Source organism: Mastacembelus armatus, chromosome 11 (genome assembly GCF_900324485.2).
Source record: "Mastacembelus armatus chromosome 11, fMasArm1.2, whole genome shotgun sequence".
Taxonomy (NCBI): domain Eukaryota; kingdom Metazoa; phylum Chordata; class Actinopteri; order Synbranchiformes; family Mastacembelidae; genus Mastacembelus; species Mastacembelus armatus.
Window position 1 is genome coordinate 21376645 of NC_046643.1, and position 21506 is coordinate 21398150.

The window sequence follows — 21506 nt, forward strand, 5'->3', positions numbered from 1 at the left end:
TCCTCCAAAGCTGCTGGGTTCCCATATGTTCCTTCCAGTTTGGCTCCATCAGGAGCTTCTCCGTAAATGTCCAACCAATGTGAAGCGTCCTGGTCTCTCCACTGCCCCCCCTCCAGACGTTAAAACGACCACATGGATTCTGGTCTGACCGTTCTGACGGAGCTCGCACACTCACACATCGGACAGGAATCAGATCTCGGACCACATATACAGGTAGACCAGATCTGATCTGAGAATATCTGGTTTGGAACATCAGGACTGAGACCCTGCAGCTGTGATATGGACATACTCAGTCCCCTTCACTCTTTACACAGTTTGTGTTGAATTTAATTCTGGTAAAATCCTTATTTTGCCCATAAAGTAAAGTTTGTTCAAATTTAATAAACTTCAAAAACTGAATTCTCATATTTGGAAGACTGTTCAGACTGTTGAGATGTGTCTAGATCTTGACTGGAGCGTCGGAGGCATCGGTGACAGTCAAACATCATTTAACAGAGTCAGCAGGAGGAAACAGATTCGGGGGGGGGGGGGGCAAATGTTGTTAATTTGTGTTTTTAAAAGACAAAGAAAAGCAGCAGATTAAAAAATGAACATGGAACTGCAATTAGGCACATCCCATTTATACTGTAAATATAACCATGACGAGCCAATAAAACTTCAATTATCGCTTCAATTATCTCTTATCACCATGACAACAGGCGGCGACAACTGAAAGACAGTCAAATAACCAACTTGACTGGGATTTGGGAGCCTCAGGCTGTAAACAGAAAAGAGTCTGGAGGCCAAATATTGAGAATTCAGCTGTAAACATGGAAACAGTAACATCATCATCACAGGGTTATAAATTCTTAGGTTTTCAACAGTTTTGTCCTTCAGATATGGAGAGAAATGTGAGACTTTGCAGGTGAGGAGTGATCAGCCAGACAAAACTCAGCTTGGATCTGGATAGATGGAGTCAGGTGCTCCCTGTCATGGTTGGATTGTTCAGGTGTCGACATAAAGCATCTCTGAGAGTACGAAGAGTGAACCTCCTCTACAGATCCTGTTTTTCTTATTCCGTTCAGACGACAGCGTGACTTTATAGGATCCCACCTCCCCCTGCCGGCTTCTCTCTCTGAGCTCACGGTGCAGGTGGAAGATTTAACACCTGTGTTAAGGTCTGAGCTTTCATTTCATTCTCTGTGTTTCCTCTTCATTTCATTTGATTCCTTACCAGCTTCCCATGAGGACCGTGGCTCTAAACGGACACTCGGTACTTTAAAAAACTACATTAAAACCTCTTTTGGAACCTTCTAATGTTCCTGTGTGGGTGAGGCGTGTCCTGGTGGGATTTCCGTAGTGGTGTTTGTAGACCAGGAGCCCTCATCCATCACAGCAGGACCACCAGACTGAAAGAGACACAAAAGGACCACAAAGCATGCAGCTGTGTTGTTTCCTGTCAGGGGAATAATAAGGTTAGATTATAAATAGTTATCCAATTTAGTCTAATGTTTTATTGGTCATTATACGATGATTTAAGGGCTCCACTTTTCAGTCTTAGTGTGTCTGTCTGCTCTAATGACTTCAGGGATGGCTGATTTATAAAAGACTTGTGTTTTAGCTGAGATCCTTTCTGTGGCCTGAGGGAGGAGAAAAAGCTTCGTTTTAATGTGCGTTTTATTGCCTTTATTTGACACCTGACGGTACATGTGCTACGAGGTTCTCTGTCTGCAGCGCGGTGCTGCATGCAGGAAGTTCAAAGTTCCGATTCCTGACGAGTGTTTGCTAAACAGCAGCTGTGTTTCCGGTCTCTTACAAGTCCACGTGGATGCAGACTAGGAGTTGGACTGCGGTGACACTCGGGCTGGTTTCAGTGGAAACGTTTTCTACGTGCAGTGATCTGTTCAGGGCTGTCGTGTGAACGCAGCCTGTCAGGGGTCTTGTGAGGACACGGCGGTCGAGCCAACTGGTCTGTCAGAGCTGATGCATCCGAGACAAGCGGCCATTAGTTCGTGTAGGGATGAGGGTGGGGTTTCGGGCAGGCGGGGTCAGATTGACGCGACAAATGTTCTCATGTTAAAGGGATTATCACCGAACAGAGGAGGGAAGCACCACACACTGACAGAGCAGCCTGCAGGGACTATTTTTCACCTCGGCAGGACACTGCTTTAGGAATGAAGAGGAAAGTTAAAAAAAAAAAAAACAAACCAAACCAAAACACAGGCATCCCAAAGAGTGCAGGCCTGAGTCAGCACATAGATGAAGCATGCAAAGTTTCCAGATGAGGGAGGAGAATCAGAAAAGGCTGCAGTGAGTGTCTGAGCTGACAGAGGTGAATTATTTATTCTCATGTTCTGCTGTGGCAGTTAACAGAGAAGTGCAGCGGCGTATTGTGGAGGGACGGCGGAGAGAGACGCCGTGTCGTTTGCACCATTTCCCCTCTTTTTTTTTCCTGATTGAATAGATACGAGAGGTGTGATGACTGTTAGCAGGTTGCCAGCCAGCGTGTTAGTGTGAATAATGACATCTCCCGTTTATCTGAGATATCCACTGTTTGAAAAAAAGACTGACAGCATAAAATTAAAAAGAAATACTTTTTGTAAAGGACAGCCGCCAGCTGGAGGCTCTGATTGACGAGCCAGTGCTGTTTCTCCAAACTGCAGCCAAGTGATTTGGAAAAGGCTCATAAACAGTTAAAAGACGGACACAGCGACAGACACGTGCGTCAGTGAGTACGACCTGATGTAAGTTCCTTACACGGGCCGCGGTCTGCAGCACAGCGAACGCTGCAGGAGACAGCGAATGCAACACGGGTCGTAAAATCCCGCAGAGACTTCGGCGTCTGTGCTCGTCAGCGTGGCGTTCCTACAGCCTGTTGGCTGCAGCTGTACGCAGTGACCACTTGGGTTTGCCAAGTGAAAAGAGGTAAATCCAACTGCTGCAGCAAAACCAGCCTCTTTGTACAAATGGTGATGCACAGTCACTTATTTCACAAGCGTAGAGACTTAGAGGGAATAAATGAAACAGGAAGTGAAACACAGGCAGAAGTTTAGGTACAAACCTTCTTATTGATTCTGCAGCGAGAACTGTCTGATTGTGTTTTATGCCTAAGAGCCTTTCAGTTAATTAGACACTTCCCTGCTTTTAGTTGCCTTGCTAGTCCCATACAACAGCGTGTGTGTGTGTGTGTGTGTGTCACGTTTCTCCACCTGATAATAAATATCAGGCTAATGCAGCAGCAGCAGCCTCGGCATCACATTTGGGAACTGCAAACTTTGAGACTGTGACTGAAAATAGATTTAAAGGTCCTTAGTGTGTTTCCTGTGTTGTTTTGTTGTTTCGTAGTATTGTGATCATATTCACCTGCAGTTTGTCAGCTTGCTGCAGCCTTGCAGCTGCATCTCCATGACCTCACCGGGTTTGAATCCATTTCTCTTTTTTTTTTCGTGAGGGAGCCGAATGAATGCACGAGTGAGGAACCAGCCAGAACAGCTGCGTGTTACAGCCTATGTGTCGGTGCTGCAGTCCGGTTTGCGTGCAGGCGCTGGGGTATGTAGGCCGACGCAGGGAGGGAGGAGGGGTATAAGGAGAGAGGGGAGGGTATAGGAAGAACAGGGTGAAGAGAGGAGACTTGTCCTCAGAATGACCCACAGCAGCAGCAGACAGCCTCTCTCTCTCTATATATCTCTCCATACTCGCTCGCCCTCTGCTGCGTAATCAGCTGAAAAAGGGAAGAAAAAACCAAAAAACCAGAAAAGCATGGCCTGCACTCTTAAACCTCCTCTGAGAACGGTTCAGTAAGGAACCCCAGAGTTTAAACCCCTGAATCCAGCAACTTTTTCCACAGGAAGATGATTATCATTAAATTTGCACAAAAGAAATAGTTTTTTTTTGGTTTTTTTTTTGTCATTTCAGCAGCTACTGAATATTCAAATATGATGTGCAAACAGTTTGAAAGCCACGATTGTCTTTGCTCCACCTGCCATGTGCGTTTTCAGTTTGGTTAACTTTAACAGTTGAGGCCGTTTCAGGTTCAGTGGGTTGGACCATGTGTTGGTTTGAACCTCCCATGGTTTCATGTAGAACCACTTGTTTCAGGGTGTGTGAAGCTTTAATCTCGAGGTTTAGTCCTCACTGGGTGGACATACAGTATAGACACACACACACACACACACTCTGGCCTGCGTGTGTGTGTGTTGGTAGAAGTAGGTCAGTAGTGAAAGGGTTCTGCTGTGTCCTCGGCTCGGCCCGTCACACCACTCGTGTCGACTCCAATTTTCTCTTCCTCATCATTCCTCCTCCTCCTCCTCCTCCTCCTCCTCCTGCTCCTCCTCCCTCTTCTATCAACCCCCTCCTCCTCCATCCATGTCTCTGGTCTGATTAGGGAGGGGAGCAGGTCCCACCCCTGGTTCAGTCGGGTCCTGTGCAGGTTAACTCTTCATTGCCCACCTCTCTTCCCTCCCTTGTTTTTTTCCCCTTTCCTGTCGAGCGAGGCTGGCGGTCTGCTGGTGTTTTCACACGGGCCCCTGCCAGACCATTTGCGGCGTGTAACTGGTGTTTTCGAGGGATACCCGATGCCGCAAAGTGGGGAAGAGCTCAGTGTTGTCAACAAGGACCTGAGTCAACCCTCCTCCCCCAGCAAAACAAACAAAAACTGGTATTTTCAAAAAAACTGGCTTCATGTTTCCAGCCAGTAAACTTCCAGGAAGGCTAGATAATGCCCAGATTTGTGAACAAATGGTGTCTTACCTAACCCTGACCAGCTTTACATGATTTACAGTAGAGTTTGGAGAGGCGAGTGTTTGAGCTCACACTGCCATCTGCTGGAAACAGATGCAAAAACAAGAAGCCAAAACCATGTCTGCACCACACAGACGTGCCAAAACGCCCCAACATGGCTCCCGAAAATGTCTCTGTCAACCTCATGAACAAATTCACCCCAAATCAACACCGACTTCCCCCCAAAAACACAACCAGCCCCACAATCCAAAGCTCAGGCTGGTCCGTCGACAGGTAAGAAGGTGTGGTGGAGTACGGAAAGGTTGTGGGTAGATTCTGGAGAACAGTGTGCTGCTCAGACTGGTAGGACTGGTTTCTATGGTGCTGCTGGTTTCTATGGTGTTTCACCAGGCGCTGAATACCTCGAATGATTCAGGCGGGTCAAGGACAAAACATCCAGCCTGAGTGTGGGAGTCCGACTAAAAGAAGCTGCTGTTCGCAGCCGAGTAAACAGCAGAAGGTGTTTAAACAGGACGCTGACTTAGAGCAGGGAGATGTTTCTGTGCATTAATTATTTAGCAACAAGCAAAACACTTTGAAACTTCTCGACATTTCATTCACACAGTTCAGCCCAGCGACGTATGGAGCAAGTCCTCTTCTAAAACTGTGAACGTAACGTAAATACTGAGGCGTAGACACAATCTGCAGACGCTTCTATCATTGCTGTGGATGCGTTCATCCCCTTTTTACATGACTATTATTGTTAGTGGTATTTCCAGTGGTATTTGTAGTTGTAGTTATAGTATTAGTAGTAGTTCTGGTACTTGTCCAGGAGCAGCAGACAGGGGTTTGTTTGATATGCACAAAGTTCATCCTGCACACCTGAACGTGACGACCCTGACTCTGTTTCAGATCCTCCTGCTGCTCTCAGATCAGCCCAGATCCAGGTTCATCTCCAGCTGAAGGAGTCGGCTCCAGGCGTTGGCCCGTTCTGCCCTGAGCTGTGTGCTGGTGCTGACTCATCTCTACCAGGTAATTTTCTATCATTTACCGTCTCTATAAGTAAACATCAAGGCTGAGGATCGTTTAAAGGTTTTAGTACTACAGGTGATACGTTATTGACAGTACTCTAAGTACACACTTGTCAGGGAACTTGACGTACCAGAGGAAGTTAAATGTTAAAATAAGCATCGTGATGACCTGAGTACATGTTTTAATTAGAGCTGGAAGAGTGATAGTAAATTCCTTTACTGCAGTAAAAGTAGCAGGATTACAGTGCAAAAATACTGCAGTATTACTCCTGCCTTAACACAAGTGTTAAAGGCAAAATGTATTTAAATATATATCAAAGGTAAAAGCAGCGTTTGTGCAGCAGATCCTGTCAGTGTCACTGCATTGATTATTTCAGGGGCAGTTTGTTGAGTGGAAGCAGATTTAACTGCTTCAAATATGAGTTTAATGTGTAACGTCACTGAGCAGCATTTATTTATTGAAGTACTGACTGATCTGACCTTTATCCCTCTGAATAATTGTAGCACGTCAGAAAACACTGAAGAATTGGTCAAATCATTTTCCAGAGCTGATGTTTTAACATGTTGTTGGACCAAAACAGACCAAACAGATTCAGTTTTCAATGGTAGGAACAAAGTTTTGCCATTTAAGAGCCTTAAACTAGAGAATGGCCCTGAAAATGCAGCATTTAGGAACAAAAAAACAGAAAATGCAACCGAACAGAAACGAGCTGCAAAGAGGCTAATAAATTAAAGCTATCAGCTGTGCTTAAAGTCAAAATAACCAGAAAACTTTGTGCTACTCCCTCAACATTTGTCTGTATTGTTTCCAGGGGGCACTAAAAAGTGACGGACATGTATAATATGTAGATTTATATTAAGTAACTCCAGGAGAAGTTTCTGTTCCAAATGAGTGTTTTCTTGTATTTTGTGTATTTGCATGTTTTTTAAGATGTAGTGCGTTGAGCCACCGTAAATATGTCAGTTCAAGGATTAGTCTCAAAATCAGAATAATTAATACATTAATTACTGTTAGTTTAGTTCCGCATGAAGCTCAGGCATGAAGCAGATGGATGGAGACAGATAAACAGACTGATAGATGAGTGGAGAGTGTGTTTTTATTTATTTTTTTAATCTCCAAGAGGAAATTATGGAGTAGGATAAAATGAAAACAACCAAACCCCTAAAAAAGAAAGAAATTTAGCCCTTTAGGCCGTTTAGTAAAGAATATCAGTCAACGCACTTTGGTACGTTAACGTCATTTTGTGAAGAAATTAAAGCGAGACTGGAGAAAAGAAAGAGCAGCTCAATCAAACTTCTTTTTCATTTTATTTTTGCTTGCAGACAAAAAAAAGATATCCATGAAGTCCAGATATAATAAATAAATAAACCACTAAAAACTGTTGGCTATTAAAGCAATTGAAAGGATGGCAGAAAGGCTTAACTTTGCAAAATTACAGAGCTCATACAAGCCGATGACGTCACTGACGAACCAGATCGGAGACGTCTCCAACCCGCTGATTGTTCTGTGATGTTTGCATATCCTAACAGAGTCCTACACGGTTCAGTAAACACAGGAAGAGAGCGCAGAGAAAAGCTAGATAAAAGCTTATTCTTTTTCCCACACGTACGAAAGGTAAAAAGTTCCCGTGGGAGCTGAGCCAAGTGCTTGTGTTTTCTTGTCCCTAAAATATCGTCTGTAATTCTTGTGGAAAACCTGAAGGATATTGTTTACTAGTTCACCCGTATCTGAGCAAAAGAAAACGCACTAATAACTATGTCTTCTTTTTTTTTTTCTCTCTTTAAAGTGATTCATTGACTTTGGTGGCGAGGACAAATTAAAAAAGGAACGCCATCAGAAAGACATAATTATTATTGAGTACTCGTAGTTTCATGCATACAGTATTGAATTCTCTAGAAAAGAAACTGTCAAAGTGTAAATGTCACAATCTTACCGAGTTCGTAGCTTAACTGACTGAGGTAAAGTTGCCTATTTCCTGAAGAAGAGCTCTCATGTCTTTTGTTAAAAGTTTGGACAAGGACACAAACAGAATTTGGGTTCGTCTGCCTTCGAGATGATCAGCTCTGATAAATCTGCTTGTTTAAAAACACCAAAGAAGAAGTGATTTGGGAACAGAGCTGATGATTTGTGCCTAAAGTGAGTTGAAAGTGTAACCACCATCAAATCAGAGAAGGATGCTCCAAACCGTGGGACATTAAAGCAGCTCAAAGAGCTCATTAAGGAAAAACCCCTCCCTCATCGTTTACTTTCTATGGTTTCGTTTTTTTTGAGGTATTTTTCATAATTATTGTGAACCCTGTTTCTCTGACTTGCTTTTCTTTTTCCACCACATCTCCTACATTTCCCAGAGTGTCATTTGACAACCCACTGAGGACCTCTGAACTTCCTGCTTTCAGCAAAAGGCTTGTGCACGGAAAGAGGTCAGTGACACTTTTTTAAAACCCTGAACATCTGGACCAAAAATCACCTGAACTCAATGTCCACTTATTTTTAGATTTCGTTCAGATTTGATTCTTCTCCTCAGCAGCTAAAACACAGAACTACAGTCACATGACAGCAGGCGATTATTAAAGACCATGTGACAGTTAAGAGAGTGATTGGGGAAAGAAAAGAAAAGTGGACCTTGAGTTTTATTTTTTGGTCACTCTGTTTATGGTCAAGCATTGATGCTCAGCTGTGGGATGTTATCTGAGTGAACTTTGTCTCACTAAAAGTCCTGAGAGCGTGGACTCTGCTATGAACCGCCAGGTCCAGAAAGGTGCGTTCTCTGTTAAGCCTCATTTATGCTCTACCTTAAATACGCGTTCGGATACGGACGACAGGTTCTGTGCGTATTCTGCCTCAATTACGTACATAATTTGGTTTTCAGAGTGCTTGCAGATGCGTACCCGTACGTGGGGGCAGTGGTTGACAGTGGAGAGTAATTTCGGTATAACCAATGACAAAAAATTCTCCGTCCGTCCACACGCTGCGATGTATTCTGTGGTCGCACAGACCACCTCTGTCTACTGCGCTCTCTTTTTTTTTTTGCCTCCTGTTGAGTGTTGTACATTAAGAACTGCTCCACCATCGCTGTGTTTACTGTCTTAACCTGACCTCTGAACCCAAAGGTGAACTCTGTCTACACTGCCCTCTAGTGGTTGTACTGCTTAACAACAACGCTAACGCATGAGGAGTATGTGGACAATGATGTTTTGATGTTTGAAATTGAAATGTACCAATTTACATGCGCAAGTTGAGCATAAATGAGGCTTTAGGCTGCTGTGAAGTTGGTGTGTGTTTGTTGAAGAGTAAATAATATTCGCTCTCTTCACGATTGTAAGTAACAAACACTGAATTTCCTTTAGTCCCGCTGCTTTACACCAGTTTCACTGTCGGTACGACCTGAGTTTCATTTCATGTCAGACGACACAACCTGCTCAGAAACGTTGTAAAAGGTTCTGATGGAACATTTGTACTGGGCTGCGTTAAAGTGCAGTACACCACGTTTTAGTCGTGTAGGGTAAATTAACTGAGCTGATGGGAAGAGCAGTGAAGTGGTGTGTGTGTGTGTGTGTGTGTGTGTGTGTGTTGCATCCTTCAGTGATTTGTGTGGTGGCGGGTTTGAAGGTAAATTCATACTGATGTCATTGAAACTGAATGGACTCAAACACCGACATGGAAATTACACCATTTTCAAAAAACTCAAAATAGCATAAAAACAGTATAATGGATTCAGTTTCCAATATATTATGTTGTTCAGACTTTAACATGACTTGGAAAAAAAAATACAAAATGGAAATTCCACATTTTTTAAAATTCAAAACAAAAGCTTATAAACAAAATGGCACTATCTGGAGTTGTCTATTCACAAAAAAAGTGGTTTTAAAAACCTTTTCTTTCAGAACAGCAAATGTTTTCATTGTTAGGGGAGAGGATGTTCCTTTGAGAAAAAGGTCTGATGATTCCTGATATTCTGAAAAGTTGAATATTCATGAGAAAACAATGAGGTCTCACCTCTTAGAAATGTTTTGGATTTTTTTTCCTTTATACAAAGTTTACCCTAAAATGTGGTTTTTCTATTTTTTGTAAGAAAAATGACATGAAAGGCCAAAATAAAAGCCCTCTTATCCCCACCAAAATAAAAGCCGTGTTATCTGTACAGGAGCAGAGCAGGAACTTACTCTTGTGCCGGTGCTGCTTGTTGAGAGGCGTCGTCCTGCATGTTCTGTTGGTCCCCACGTTGCAGTCAAAACAAACTCAATCCTGACGCTTTGTCCTTTCGTTCAGCTCATTAGTCTCAGTGCTTTTCAGCTCTGTCATGACCCAAAGTGCATGTCGAAGGCACAAACCTGTCCTTTCAGTAACATCTGATCCATTTGATCTGTGACTCCGTCCAAACTTCCTGCAGCCATCTTTGGGTCCTGACCCGCCAACTGAGAAACACTGACCGATATCGTCCTCATGTTGTCTCCTTGGTGGGGGGAAGCGACGCTGCAGAAAAAGAAAACCCTAAATGTGAAATCGGGATTGTTTGATGTTCCAGAAAGAAACTTCTGACCAATATTTGTTTCCTTCAGGTTCAGACGATGACCTGACATCAGCTGCACCGGCAGCAGCGAATGATCCGACATGAATGTGAGTGTTTTATTTACAGGGGTCACCTGATTAGCAGATAATTCTGTCTGTGTGTAATATTTATCATTTTATTTAAGGTCATCACTCAGTAACTTTGGTTTGGTTTATCACCTGAACAAAACTTTTTCATTCTCAGTTCTGTTGTTTAATCTTTTCTGTAACTAAATTGATTTATCGATTCTGTTTGTGTCTGGTTCTCCTTCATCCAGGTCGTGGTCTGTCTGAAGTCCTAACGCTGACAACAGGACTCATGAGAAGCTTCTTCAGTTCTGACTGAGGAGAGTTCCTCATATTTATCAGCTGTTGTAGATGCATGTGGGTCACCGGTGGTCCCATAGACCCCCCCGTCTGTGCAGCGACAGGGACTCGAGTTTGACGTAGCTGCATCTGTCTCTCCTCTGTCAGCCGTTGGAGTGTGGTCAGAGTGCAGACCTGCTGTCTTCAGACGAGTCCCTGCTCCTTCACATGCAGCTGGATGCTCAGTCTGTGTTGCGTCATGTGTTTGTGCAGCTGCTGTTTAGTTTCTTTGACGCCTCCAAAACAAGAAGATCCAGTCAGAAGTGTCTACACCAGACAGACACAACACTGTGGTTTCATACGCTGCTGCACAGTCTGAAAAGGATCTGAAAAGACTCTTAGCAGGATGCTGAACTAACTCCACCTCCCTGTGTATCTCAGACCCAGCTCCACCCTGAGGCCCAAACAGCAGCAGAGCAGTGTAGTAGCCAACACCGTTCACTGCAGAAACTAAACAACGGCTGCACAAACACAGGACACAACAGACTGAGCATCCAGCTGCATGTGAAGGAGCAGGGACTCGTCTGAAGACAGCAGGTCTGCACTCTGACCACACATTGATGGCTGACAGGAGAGACAGCAGCAGATGAAAACTGGAATCACCATCACTCCACAGAGGGGGAGAGGTCTATGGGACCACCTATGACCCTGCCTGATGAGGGGCATCAGGACTGCAGTTACCTGGGACTCCAGCAGTCAAAGCTCAGCCCAGTCTGACACTCACCGTTCTGCTCATGTCTGCTCCTCTGCCTGAGGCTGTGATTGGCTGACGCCTTCTGATTCCTCCTGGATCGTCTCCTCCTCCTCATCGTCGTCCTCCTCCTCTTCTTCTTCTTCTTCTTCCTCCTCGTTGCAGTCATCATCTGAGGCTTCCTCTCCTTGTTCTTTCGCCTCCATCTCTCCTTCACTGTCTGCATGCTCTGCTACTGTCTCTTCCTCTTCCTCCTCCTCCTCCTCTTCCTCCCCCTCCTCCTCCTCCTCCTCATCCTCATCACTAAAGGGCTCTTTGCCCTCCTCCACCCTCCTGGCAGTCTCTGAGAACCAGTCCCTCACCTGCTCGTAACTCATGCTGGACTTTATCACCAGATCATCCAGGTCTTTCTCGCTCAGGGCTCGGTGTTTGAGGTAGTAGTCCTTCAGAAACTCCTTACCAGACTTCACCTGCAGGAGGGAGGAAGAAAACAGGTCTCAGCATCAACAGAAACAACATGAGGTATGTTACAAACTCCCATTTCTCTTATTTGGTTTGTCTCAGGAATTCTTTGCTAGTAAGAGAAGGGTCCAGTTATTTACTGTATATTTTGTTTTGCTAAACCACATCTACAGATGTCACTGTGGGGATCAATCAGTCAACACTGCTGTAAGTCAAAACTGTATTTACAAGATTTCTGGATGTAATCAATGTTCTGGTATTTAAACTGTGTCCTAGCTGAGTGAGACTAACACAAAATGACAGCAGTCTTCATCTAAACAGGTTATTCTCTGTCCCTGCTTTACCCTGAAATCTGGTCCCTCACCGTCTGATGCCCCTCCCAAACATCCTGTTTCAGAAGGAACCACCCGACTGCCTACTGAGAAAGACAAGAGGTGAAGTATAATATACACAGTGACCTTGATGGCTGTGGCGCCCCCCTGTGGGGAGCGTTTGCACGGATATGGCCGACGTGTCCTCCTAGACCAACCCCGGAAACGCTTCCTGGACTTCTTCTGGCTCTTGGAGCCACCATTCAGTGCCTCATCCACCTTAAACCCAAAACATATTTCAATTCAGTGCAACTACTCTCAGGTCAATGCCTCTTAAAGAAGTACAAACGTTACTGTGACTGCATTTTTCTCCAGACCGTTGAACTGACTAGGAAATGTTCTTATAGTCAACAGGTAAACAGAAACAGTCCTACCTTTCCACTCTGGTAGAGGTAGTACCACTTCAGGTTGCTGTTCTTGCAGGCGTAGCGTGTGTCTCCGAACCAGTTGACGATGTACGTCCTCGGCAGACCGCTCTCCTCCGCCATCTGGTCGTACTCCTCAGGCGTCGGCCACTGTGTGCGGACGAAGGCCTTCTTCAGGATGTGGAGCTGCTCCGGTGTTTTCTTCGTCATCTTTCTGCCCACAGGGGGAGTGGTCTGTCTCTCCTGAGCTGAGGATGAAGGCACAGCAGCTGGTTTCAGCTTCTCAGTGTCTTCTTCGATGTCTGCATCCTTTGGCTGTGCTGCTGAAGGTGTTTTCCGCCTCTCGGTGAACCAAGCGTCTACCTCGCGCCTCGTCAGCTTTGTCTCCGCTCGCAGTCGGCTCACCTCCTCGTCTGAAGGCATGTCGGATTTCTGGAAGCTGGCCTCCAGGATGAGCAACTGCTCTGGAGTCTTTTCCTTAAACTTTTGTGGCGTGAAGTCAGGGAAGGCATGGCGAAATTTGACCCGTGGGTCACTGGAGGAACCTGAAGACCCCGGGGCATTGACAGTAGTCGGGGAGGAGTCACTGGCGTCGTCGCTGGAGTCGATGATGATGGTTGTGGTGGTGGGGGTGGTGTTGTCGTTGCTGTTGCTGTCGTTAAGGCTGCTGCTGCTGTTGTTCCTGCCTCCTCGACCTCCTGCTGGCGCTGGCGTTCTGCTGGATGAGCTTTCGCTCAGCAGGGCACTGTGATGGTCCTTCGAGTTCCTCTGGTTGTAGCGCGTGTCGCTGAACCACTTCTTTATTGCTCGTTTCGAGAGTTTTGTGACCTGCATGAGTCGCGATATCTCCGCCTCAGTTGCGAACTGCCTCCTGCTGTAGCTCGCCTTCAGTTCTGCCAGCTGCTCCTTAGACTTTTTAGGCTTGGTTGCTGCGGCATCCAAACTAAGCGACATGCTGGTGGATGAAGCAGACAACTCAGTCTTAGATTCTGAAGTCGACGGTTCAGCAGCTTTGGGCTGGTTGCCAGGGGCACCCGCGACCGTCAGAGTGATGGGAGACGCAACCGGCATGTTGCTGCCATTACCGGTCACCTGGGTGAGGACGAGGCCCGGCTGGCTGACGATTTGACACGTCTGAAAGATGGACTGAAGGCCGTTTGTGGCTGCAGCGATGTTGGCGGGGATGACGGTGATGGTCTGAGGGACGGTCTGCACCGTGCCATTAAACTTCTTCCTCCTTGCCTCCTCCACCTGCAGAGAGGAGCAACAAAGAGACTTAAATATTCTGATCCATGATTTTAACCTGCAAAATCAAATCCAATGAGTTTATTTGTAATCTTATGTTTTTGACTAAAGGGCCTCCTGCAACAAAGTCCACATTCAGCATAGTCCCACTGTTACTTTGGATGTGGAGTCATTTCACTATGACACCTAATGTATGCAGACTGATGGTTCACATAAAAGCTACCTGAAAGCTGCATGTCTATTGGTCTGATGTGCTTTTTGTTTTTTAGAACAAATGCAAAAAAAGTGAACTTGTGAAATGTGACAATACTCAGCTGACTCACAATAATTAGGAAACAGCACACGTGGGACAGAAGTGTGAAGTGCAGCCTAAATCAGGGTGTGGGTGTGATATTGTGTGAAAGCATCCTGTGAAGCACCAACCTCCTCCGGCGTCCAGCTGACTCCGTGTTTCAGCCTCTGAGCAGAAAACCACACTTTAATCTGCTCCTCGCTGAACTTGGTCTGTGAAGACAAGCCCATGATCTCCGACACTGACGGATACGGAAACCTAAAACACAAATCAGGGTGGAGCTCAGTTTTCCACACAGACAAAAGTTTCTATGACCACTTTTTCAGAAAACTTCTTACAACGCTTTTTCACAATAAGTTTCTACCACCACTTTTCAGAATAAGACTTTCTACGACCACTTTTCAGAATAAAAATTTCTACGACCACTTTTCACTTTAAAAGTGTCTATGACCATTTTTCACAATAAACGTTTCTATGACCATTTTTCACTTTAAAAGTGTCTATGACCATTTTTCACTTTAAAAGTGTCTATGACCACTTTTCACTTTAAAAGTGTCTATGACCATTTTTCACTTTAAAAGTGTCTATGACCATTTTTCACAATAAACGTTTCTATGACCATTTTTCACTTTAAAAGTGTCTATGACCATTTTTCAGAATAAAAATTTCTACGACCATTTTTCAGAATAAAAATTTCTACGACCATTTTTCAGAATAAGAGTTTCTACGACCACTTTTCAGCCACAAACTATACTATAACCAGTTTTCAGAATAAGAGTTTCTACGACCACTTTTCAGCCACATACTATACTATAGCCAGTTTTCAGAATAAGACTTTCTACGACCACTTTTCAGCAACATACTAAACTATGACCATTTTTTTCCAATAAAAGTTTCTACGACCATTTTTCAGAATAAAAATTTCTACGACCACTTTTCAGCCACATACTATACTATAACCAGTTTTCAGAATAAGACTTTCTACAACCACTTTTCAGCCATATACTATACTATGACCATTTTTCACTTTAAAAGTGTCTATGACCATTTTTCACAATAAACGTTACTATGACCATTTTTCAGAATAAAAATTTTTGACCACTTTTCAGCCACATACTATGACCATTTTTCACAATAAAAGTTTCTATGACCATTTTTCAGAATAAAAATTTCTACGACCACTTTTCAGCCACATACTATACTATAACCATTTTTCAGAATAAAACTTTTTGACCACTTTTCAGCCACATACTATACTATCACCAGTTTTCAGAATAAGACTTTCTACAACCACTTTTCAGCCACATACTATACTATCACCAGTTTTCAGAATAAGACTTTCTACAACCACTTTTCAGCCACATACTATACTATAACCATTTTTCAGAATAAAAATTTTTGACCACTTTTCAGCCACATACTATACTATGACCATTTTTCAGAATAAAAATTTCTACGACCATTTTTCAGCCACATACTATACTATGACCATTTTTCAGAATAAAAATTTTTGACCACTTTTCAGCCACATACTATACTATGACCATTTTTCAGAATAAGAGTTTCTACGACCACTTTTCAGCCACATACTATATTATGACCATTTTTCAGAATAAGAGTTTCTACGACCACTTTTCATTCACATACTATGACCATTTTTCACAATAAAAGTTTCTACAACCACTTTTCAGCCACATACTATAACCAGTTTTCAGAATAAGACTTTCTACGACCACTTTTCAGCCACATAATATACTATGACCATTTTTCAGAATAAAATTTTCTATGACCATTTTTCAGAATAAAACTTTTTGACCACTTTTCAGCCACATACTATACTATCACCAGTTTTCAGAATAAGACTTTCTACGACCACTTTTCAGCAACATACTAAACTATGACCATTTTTTGCAATAAAAGTTTCTACGACCACTTTTCAGCCACATACTATACTATGACCATTTTTCACAATAAAAGTGTCTATGACCATTTTTCACTTTAAAAGTGTCTATGACCATTTTTCAGAATAAAATTTTCTATGACCATTTTTCAGCCACATATTACACTATGACCATTTTTCAGAATAAAAATTTTTGACCACTTTTCAGCCACATACTATACTATGACCATTTTTCAGAATAAGACTTTCTATGACCACTTTTCAGAATAAAAATTTTTGACCACTTTTCAGCCACATACTATGACCATTTTTCACAATAAAAGTTTCTATGACCATTTTTCAGAATAAAAATTTCTACGACCACTTTTCAGCCACATACTATACTATAACCAGTTTTCAGAATAAGACTTTCTACAACCACTTTTCAGCCATATACTATACTATGACCATTTTTCACTTTAAAAGTGTCTATGACCATTTTTCACAATAAACGTTACTATGACCATTTTTCAGAATAAAAATTTTTGACCACTTTTCAGCCACATACTATGACCATTTTTCACAATAAAAGTTTCTATGACCATTTTTCAGAATAAAAATTTCTACGACCACTTTTCAGCCACATACTATACTATGACCATTTTTCACAATAAAAATTTCTACGACCATTTTTCAGCCACATACTATACTATAACCATTTTTCACAATAAAAATTTCTACGACCATTTTTCAGCCACATACTATACTATGACCATTTTTCACAATAAAAATTTCTACGACCATTTTTCAGCCACATACTATACTATAACCATTTTTCAGAATAAAACTTTTTGACCACTTTTCAGCCACATACTATACTATCACCAGTTTTCAGAATAAGACTTTCTACAACCACTTTTCAGCCACATACTATACTATAACCATTTTTCAGAATAAAAATTTTTGACCACTTTTCAGCCACATACTATACTATGACCATTTTTCAGAATAAAAATTTCTACGACCATTTTTCAGCCACATACTATACTATGACCATTTTTCAGAATAAAAATTTTTGACCACTTTTCAGCCACATACTATACTATGACCATTTTTCAGAATAAGAGTTTCTACGACCACTTTTCAGCCACATACTATATTATGACCATTTTTCAGAATAAGAGTTTCTACGACCACTTTTCAGCCACATACTATACTATAACCAGTTTTCAGCCACATACTATACTATGACCATTTTTCAGAATAAGAGTTTCTACGACCACTTTTCATTCACATACTATGACCATTTTTCACAATAAAAGTTTCTACAACCACTTTTCAGCCACATACTATAACCAGTTTTCAGAATAAGACTTTCTACGACCACTTTTCAGCCACATAATATACTATGACCATTTTTCAGAATAAAATTTTCTATGACCATTTTTCAGAATAAAACTTTTTGACCACTTTTCAGCCACATACTATACTATCACCAGTTTTCAGAATAAGACTTTCTACGACCACTTTTCAGCAACATACTAAACTATGACCATTTTTTGCAATAAAAGTTTCTACGACCACTTTTCAGCCACATACTATACTATGACCATTTTTCACAATAAAAGTGTCTATGACCATTTTTCACTTTAAAAGTGTCTATGACCATTTTTCAGAATAAAATTTTCTATGACCATTTTTCAGCCACATGCTATACTATGACCATTTTTCAGAATAAAAATTTTTGACCACTTTTCAGCCACATACTATACTATAACCAGTTTTCACAATAAGTTTCTACGACCACTTTTCAGCCACATACTATACTATAACCACTCATGGTATTAACTAAAAGACACGTCTGGTGATATTTTTATGAGGTTATTATTGCCAAGTCCAGTAAAAAGGCTGAACATCTACTGGTAAGTGCACTCTGTGCAGCCTGCATGATTGATAAAATCTTCAATGAACAACTGTTTTTTCATGGACTTTCTTCACAATAAATAAAAACATAATGAAAAACAAAAAAGTGTGACACCACCAAAGTCTGCCATCTGTAAAGACTCTGGCGGTGACTCCAGCTGCAGTTACCTGTTGTAGGCGCTGACCAGCAAGACGTTGTTGTCCATGGCCGTGTTGTAGGTAGGGATGCTGCTGATGGGGATGAGGAGCTGAGTCTGGGTCTGAGCACTGCTCTGCTGGTTCTGTAGGGCCGACAGCACCTGAGCCAGAGTCCCTGGAGGCAGAACAGCACCCCCGCCGGAGCTGCCTTTAATCTGTAGCATGTTGGGGTTGTTGACCACAATGCTCTGTGGGACGGCCTGGACCTGCACTGGTGTGGAGACGGGGATCAAGCGAGGGGTGACGGGGGCAGGGGTCATGGGGGCAGGTGAGAGTGTGGGTGGCTCCTTGTTCTCGTCATCCTCATCGTCGCTTTCCACCTTGATAACTTCGTTGACGGCCATTTTGTGTGTGGCGGTGAACTTTTTTGGCTCCATTCTGCTCTTGATCCGCATGATGGGCGTCTTGCTGAGGGCGATGCCTCTGCGGGACGTCTCCTCGACCTCTTCGTCCTCCACTTTGACGAAGCTGCCGTCAAAGGTGAGGTCGTTCACTGTCTGTTGAAAGATGGTCTCGTTGTTTCGCTTCACCATCGTCCGGGTGAAGTTGTCCTCTCCGGGGTGGAGACGAGCGTTGTGAGCCAGCAAAGTGTCATAACTGCAGGGAAAGACAATATCTCAGAAATGACCAGAGAAGAAAGTTCTGACCTGACTTCACATCAAAGTGACCACACGAGGAGACAACGCAGACACATCCTGAGCCGTGAAGCTAAAACTCATAACTGCATAAATTAAACAAACAAGTGCACTTCAGTCTAGATCAGCGAGGAACAGATTACTTGATGGGATCATAACAGTAAACTTCATCTTTTCACTTTTTGGCAGGTTTCTCTCCGAACTGATAAGTTACTTGGAGGAGAGTCACTAAACTTTGGTTCTGTTGATGATGGAATTCAGGGCTGGTTCTGGATGTTTTACTGCCAGATGTTTTACTGCCAGATGTGAGACGTCCACCGATGCCCCGAGGAAACATTTCACTACAAACATGTTATAACAGTCACAAGGTTGAATATTTTATTATTTAAAACTGGACTTTTTTTTAGTTTCACTCAACTTCTGGTCTATGCCGTATCATCTTTACCCGAAACGTGTTAGGTATGATCATTTATTTTAACAGCAGCTGGAGTTTCCACAGCCTCAGCTGCAGAGTGGAGCAAACATCTGGACTGACAGGTGATAACTATTAATCTAAATGGACAATCTGGAGATTTTCTTTTTCTATTTTTGGTTTTTGCCTTCAATAAACAAAACGACATTAAACCCACATACAAAACTAAAACCACACAACAAACGTTACTGAGCCAGGTGTACATGCCCGGCCCTCTGTCCTGACACGCAGTCCAAAAACACAGGTGTCCTACCTCTTGGTGTGGTAGTCGCACTCCATGCACACATATGAGGTGTTGAGCACGACATCTGGATGCTCCGAGTCCACGTGCATGGTGAACAGGTTGAGCTCTGACGTCTGGAAGCTGCAGTATTTGCACTCGTAGCCTCCCTCTGCCAGGTTCAAGTCCAGATAGGGGTCCGACATCGGCCTGACGTCGGTCTCCTCTCCGTGCTCCTCCAACACGCCAGAAACCTCTGAGGAGACAGTCACTACTCCGTTACTGCTCTCCGGTTCTGCCACATCTGTGACGTCCTCCATCTCCTGATCAGAGTCTATGGGTTCTCGAGGAGGAACCATGCACGGGGTGGTGGATTTCCTCCGGCTCGCCATCCTGAGCTTCGGTAAGTACTGCGTCTAGCTGAGTCTTAGAGCTGTCTCAGTTCACGTCTTGGCTCCATAAAGTGGGACGTCGTCAGTCGAAATGTTTCCTCTGTCGTCTTTAATTCCTGAGGATAAGAACAATGAGAATATTTGAGTGAAGACGAAGTTACTTCTGGTTAAATCAACATTCAGACATATTCAGGTGAAGACAGACCAAATGCCTTTCACACTGGGAGACACAACAAACAGACTTGGCCATGGACCTGATTTAAAGTAAATACCTGCCTGCTGATTCGGAGCTGGGCTCTATTTTTTATACCACTCTGACAAAGGCAGGACTGATCCTGCACAATGTGCACTTATGTTTAGTGTATTTTCATGTATATAGTGTTTTAACATATCTACAGTATATTCTGTGTGTTGGAAGGACTAGTCATGTGATCACTGAAGGACTAGTCATGTGATCACTGAAGGACTAGTCATGTGATCAGAGTAACTACTTAAGCTAATTAAAATATCAATTGTTGTTGATGTGTTTTGGGACAGTTGGACAAAAAGCAGTCACAGATTTTTGATTTCATAAAAGGTGTTTAACTATTTTATGACAGTTTATTGAAAAAAATGAGTCAAATCATCGTCATAATATCTGGGAGATTAACAGAATGCATGCTTGCAGGTGCAGAATAGGCCCTGGGGTCCCAGAGGTCTGGGGGTCCCCTGGACCAGGAAGTCTGCAAGAAAAGATGATTGAAAACCACGGAGGGCCAAAATAAAACAACACAAACTGCCTCATCTGTTGTGGGGGCCTGATGTTGGTTCTGGTCTTTCTTATACTGACATGTTTCAAACCAAAACGTGTCGCGGGCTCGACAAAAGCCAAAGTTATGGAAACTGTGGGAACAGGACAAATGCAGAAACAGCGGGCCTGCCCTTTAAAGGTGCCCGATGGACTAATTCACGTTATTAGACGAGGTTTTCCTGCAGGTCCCGGTTCAGGTCCCGGTTTCTGCTTAACAAACGGGTCCCCCCGTTAATCTGAGCTGCAGCAGAACCAGCTGCGCCTTCGGGCTCCGGGGCTGCAGAGGAAGAGGAAGCGGTCCCGGCTAACGTTAGCTAGCTCAGCCCGTCCTCCGGCGGGGGCAGCGGCTGCGAGGCCGCCTCTGACCGGGCTCACACCCCGCCAACAGCCCCCGGTCGGCTCGTCGTGGACTCACCCGCTGAATTGGCTCCCGTTTACCGGCATCTTGCAACGAATAGTTAGCAGGCTAACGGCCGTAGCAGCGTAGCATCTCTGCCCGAGTCTTCCGCCTTTGCCCCAAAAACACCGAGGGTCCCATCTGCTTCAGCCGGGACACGAGCCGACTACCGCCCGCTAGCTCCGGTTCCAAACACGGCCCCCGCAGCTCGCATCGTCCGCTCCGTTAGCAAAAAGGAGAATTTAATGAAAAAGGCACCGAGAGTTGAACGAATCTGACGATGGCCATCTTTGATACCGCGAGCAACGGCGAGAAATGCATCCGGTTTGAGCTTTTCAGAATAAAGCTTCCGTAGTCATTAACGGCAATGAAACAACCGGATGGAAAACACAACAAAAACAACAATAACAATAAAAACAATAAAAACACCCAAACATGTGCACGTGCCGTAAACAGCCTTTAATGCTTTCGTTTTTAAGTTAATGAGAAAAACGTCACAGCGTATTAACATTTAAAGGAAGGTTCGTATG

The 21506-nt window shown here is 43.5% G+C and overlaps 1 protein-coding gene and 1 long non-coding RNA gene across 3 annotated transcripts; one reads left to right on the plus strand and one right to left on the minus strand.

The window, feature by feature from the left end:
• The first annotated feature begins 2088 nt into the window (after nt 1-2088).
• Nucleotides 2089-12330, plus strand: LOC113126075 (uncharacterized). Of its 2 annotated transcripts, none has more exons than XR_004463169.1 (7): nt 2089-2904; nt 5611-5730; nt 8079-8150; nt 10290-10347; nt 10557-11857; nt 11971-12004; nt 12195-12330. It is a non-coding gene; the product is annotated as an uncharacterized LOC113126075 (long non-coding RNA). The 2 variants fall into 2 exon arrangements; XR_003295260.2 differs by having other exon boundaries at nt 12119-12260.
• LOC113126074 (zinc fingers and homeoboxes protein 1-like) lies at nt 7019-21288 on the minus strand. Its single transcript, XM_026299868.1, has 8 exons — nt 20995-21288; nt 19431-19905; nt 18041-18667; nt 14202-14328; nt 12543-13784; nt 12256-12387; nt 11369-11805; nt 7019-10203 (listed from the first exon to the last, which is right to left on the minus strand). The coding sequence occupies exons 2-7, from the start codon at nt 19787-19789 to the stop codon at nt 11377-11379; spliced, it is 2916 nt and encodes a 971-aa protein (XP_026155653.1). The 5' UTR covers nt 19790-19905; nt 20995-21288; the 3' UTR covers nt 7019-10203; nt 11369-11376.
• Nucleotides 21289-21506: the final 218 nt, after the last annotated feature.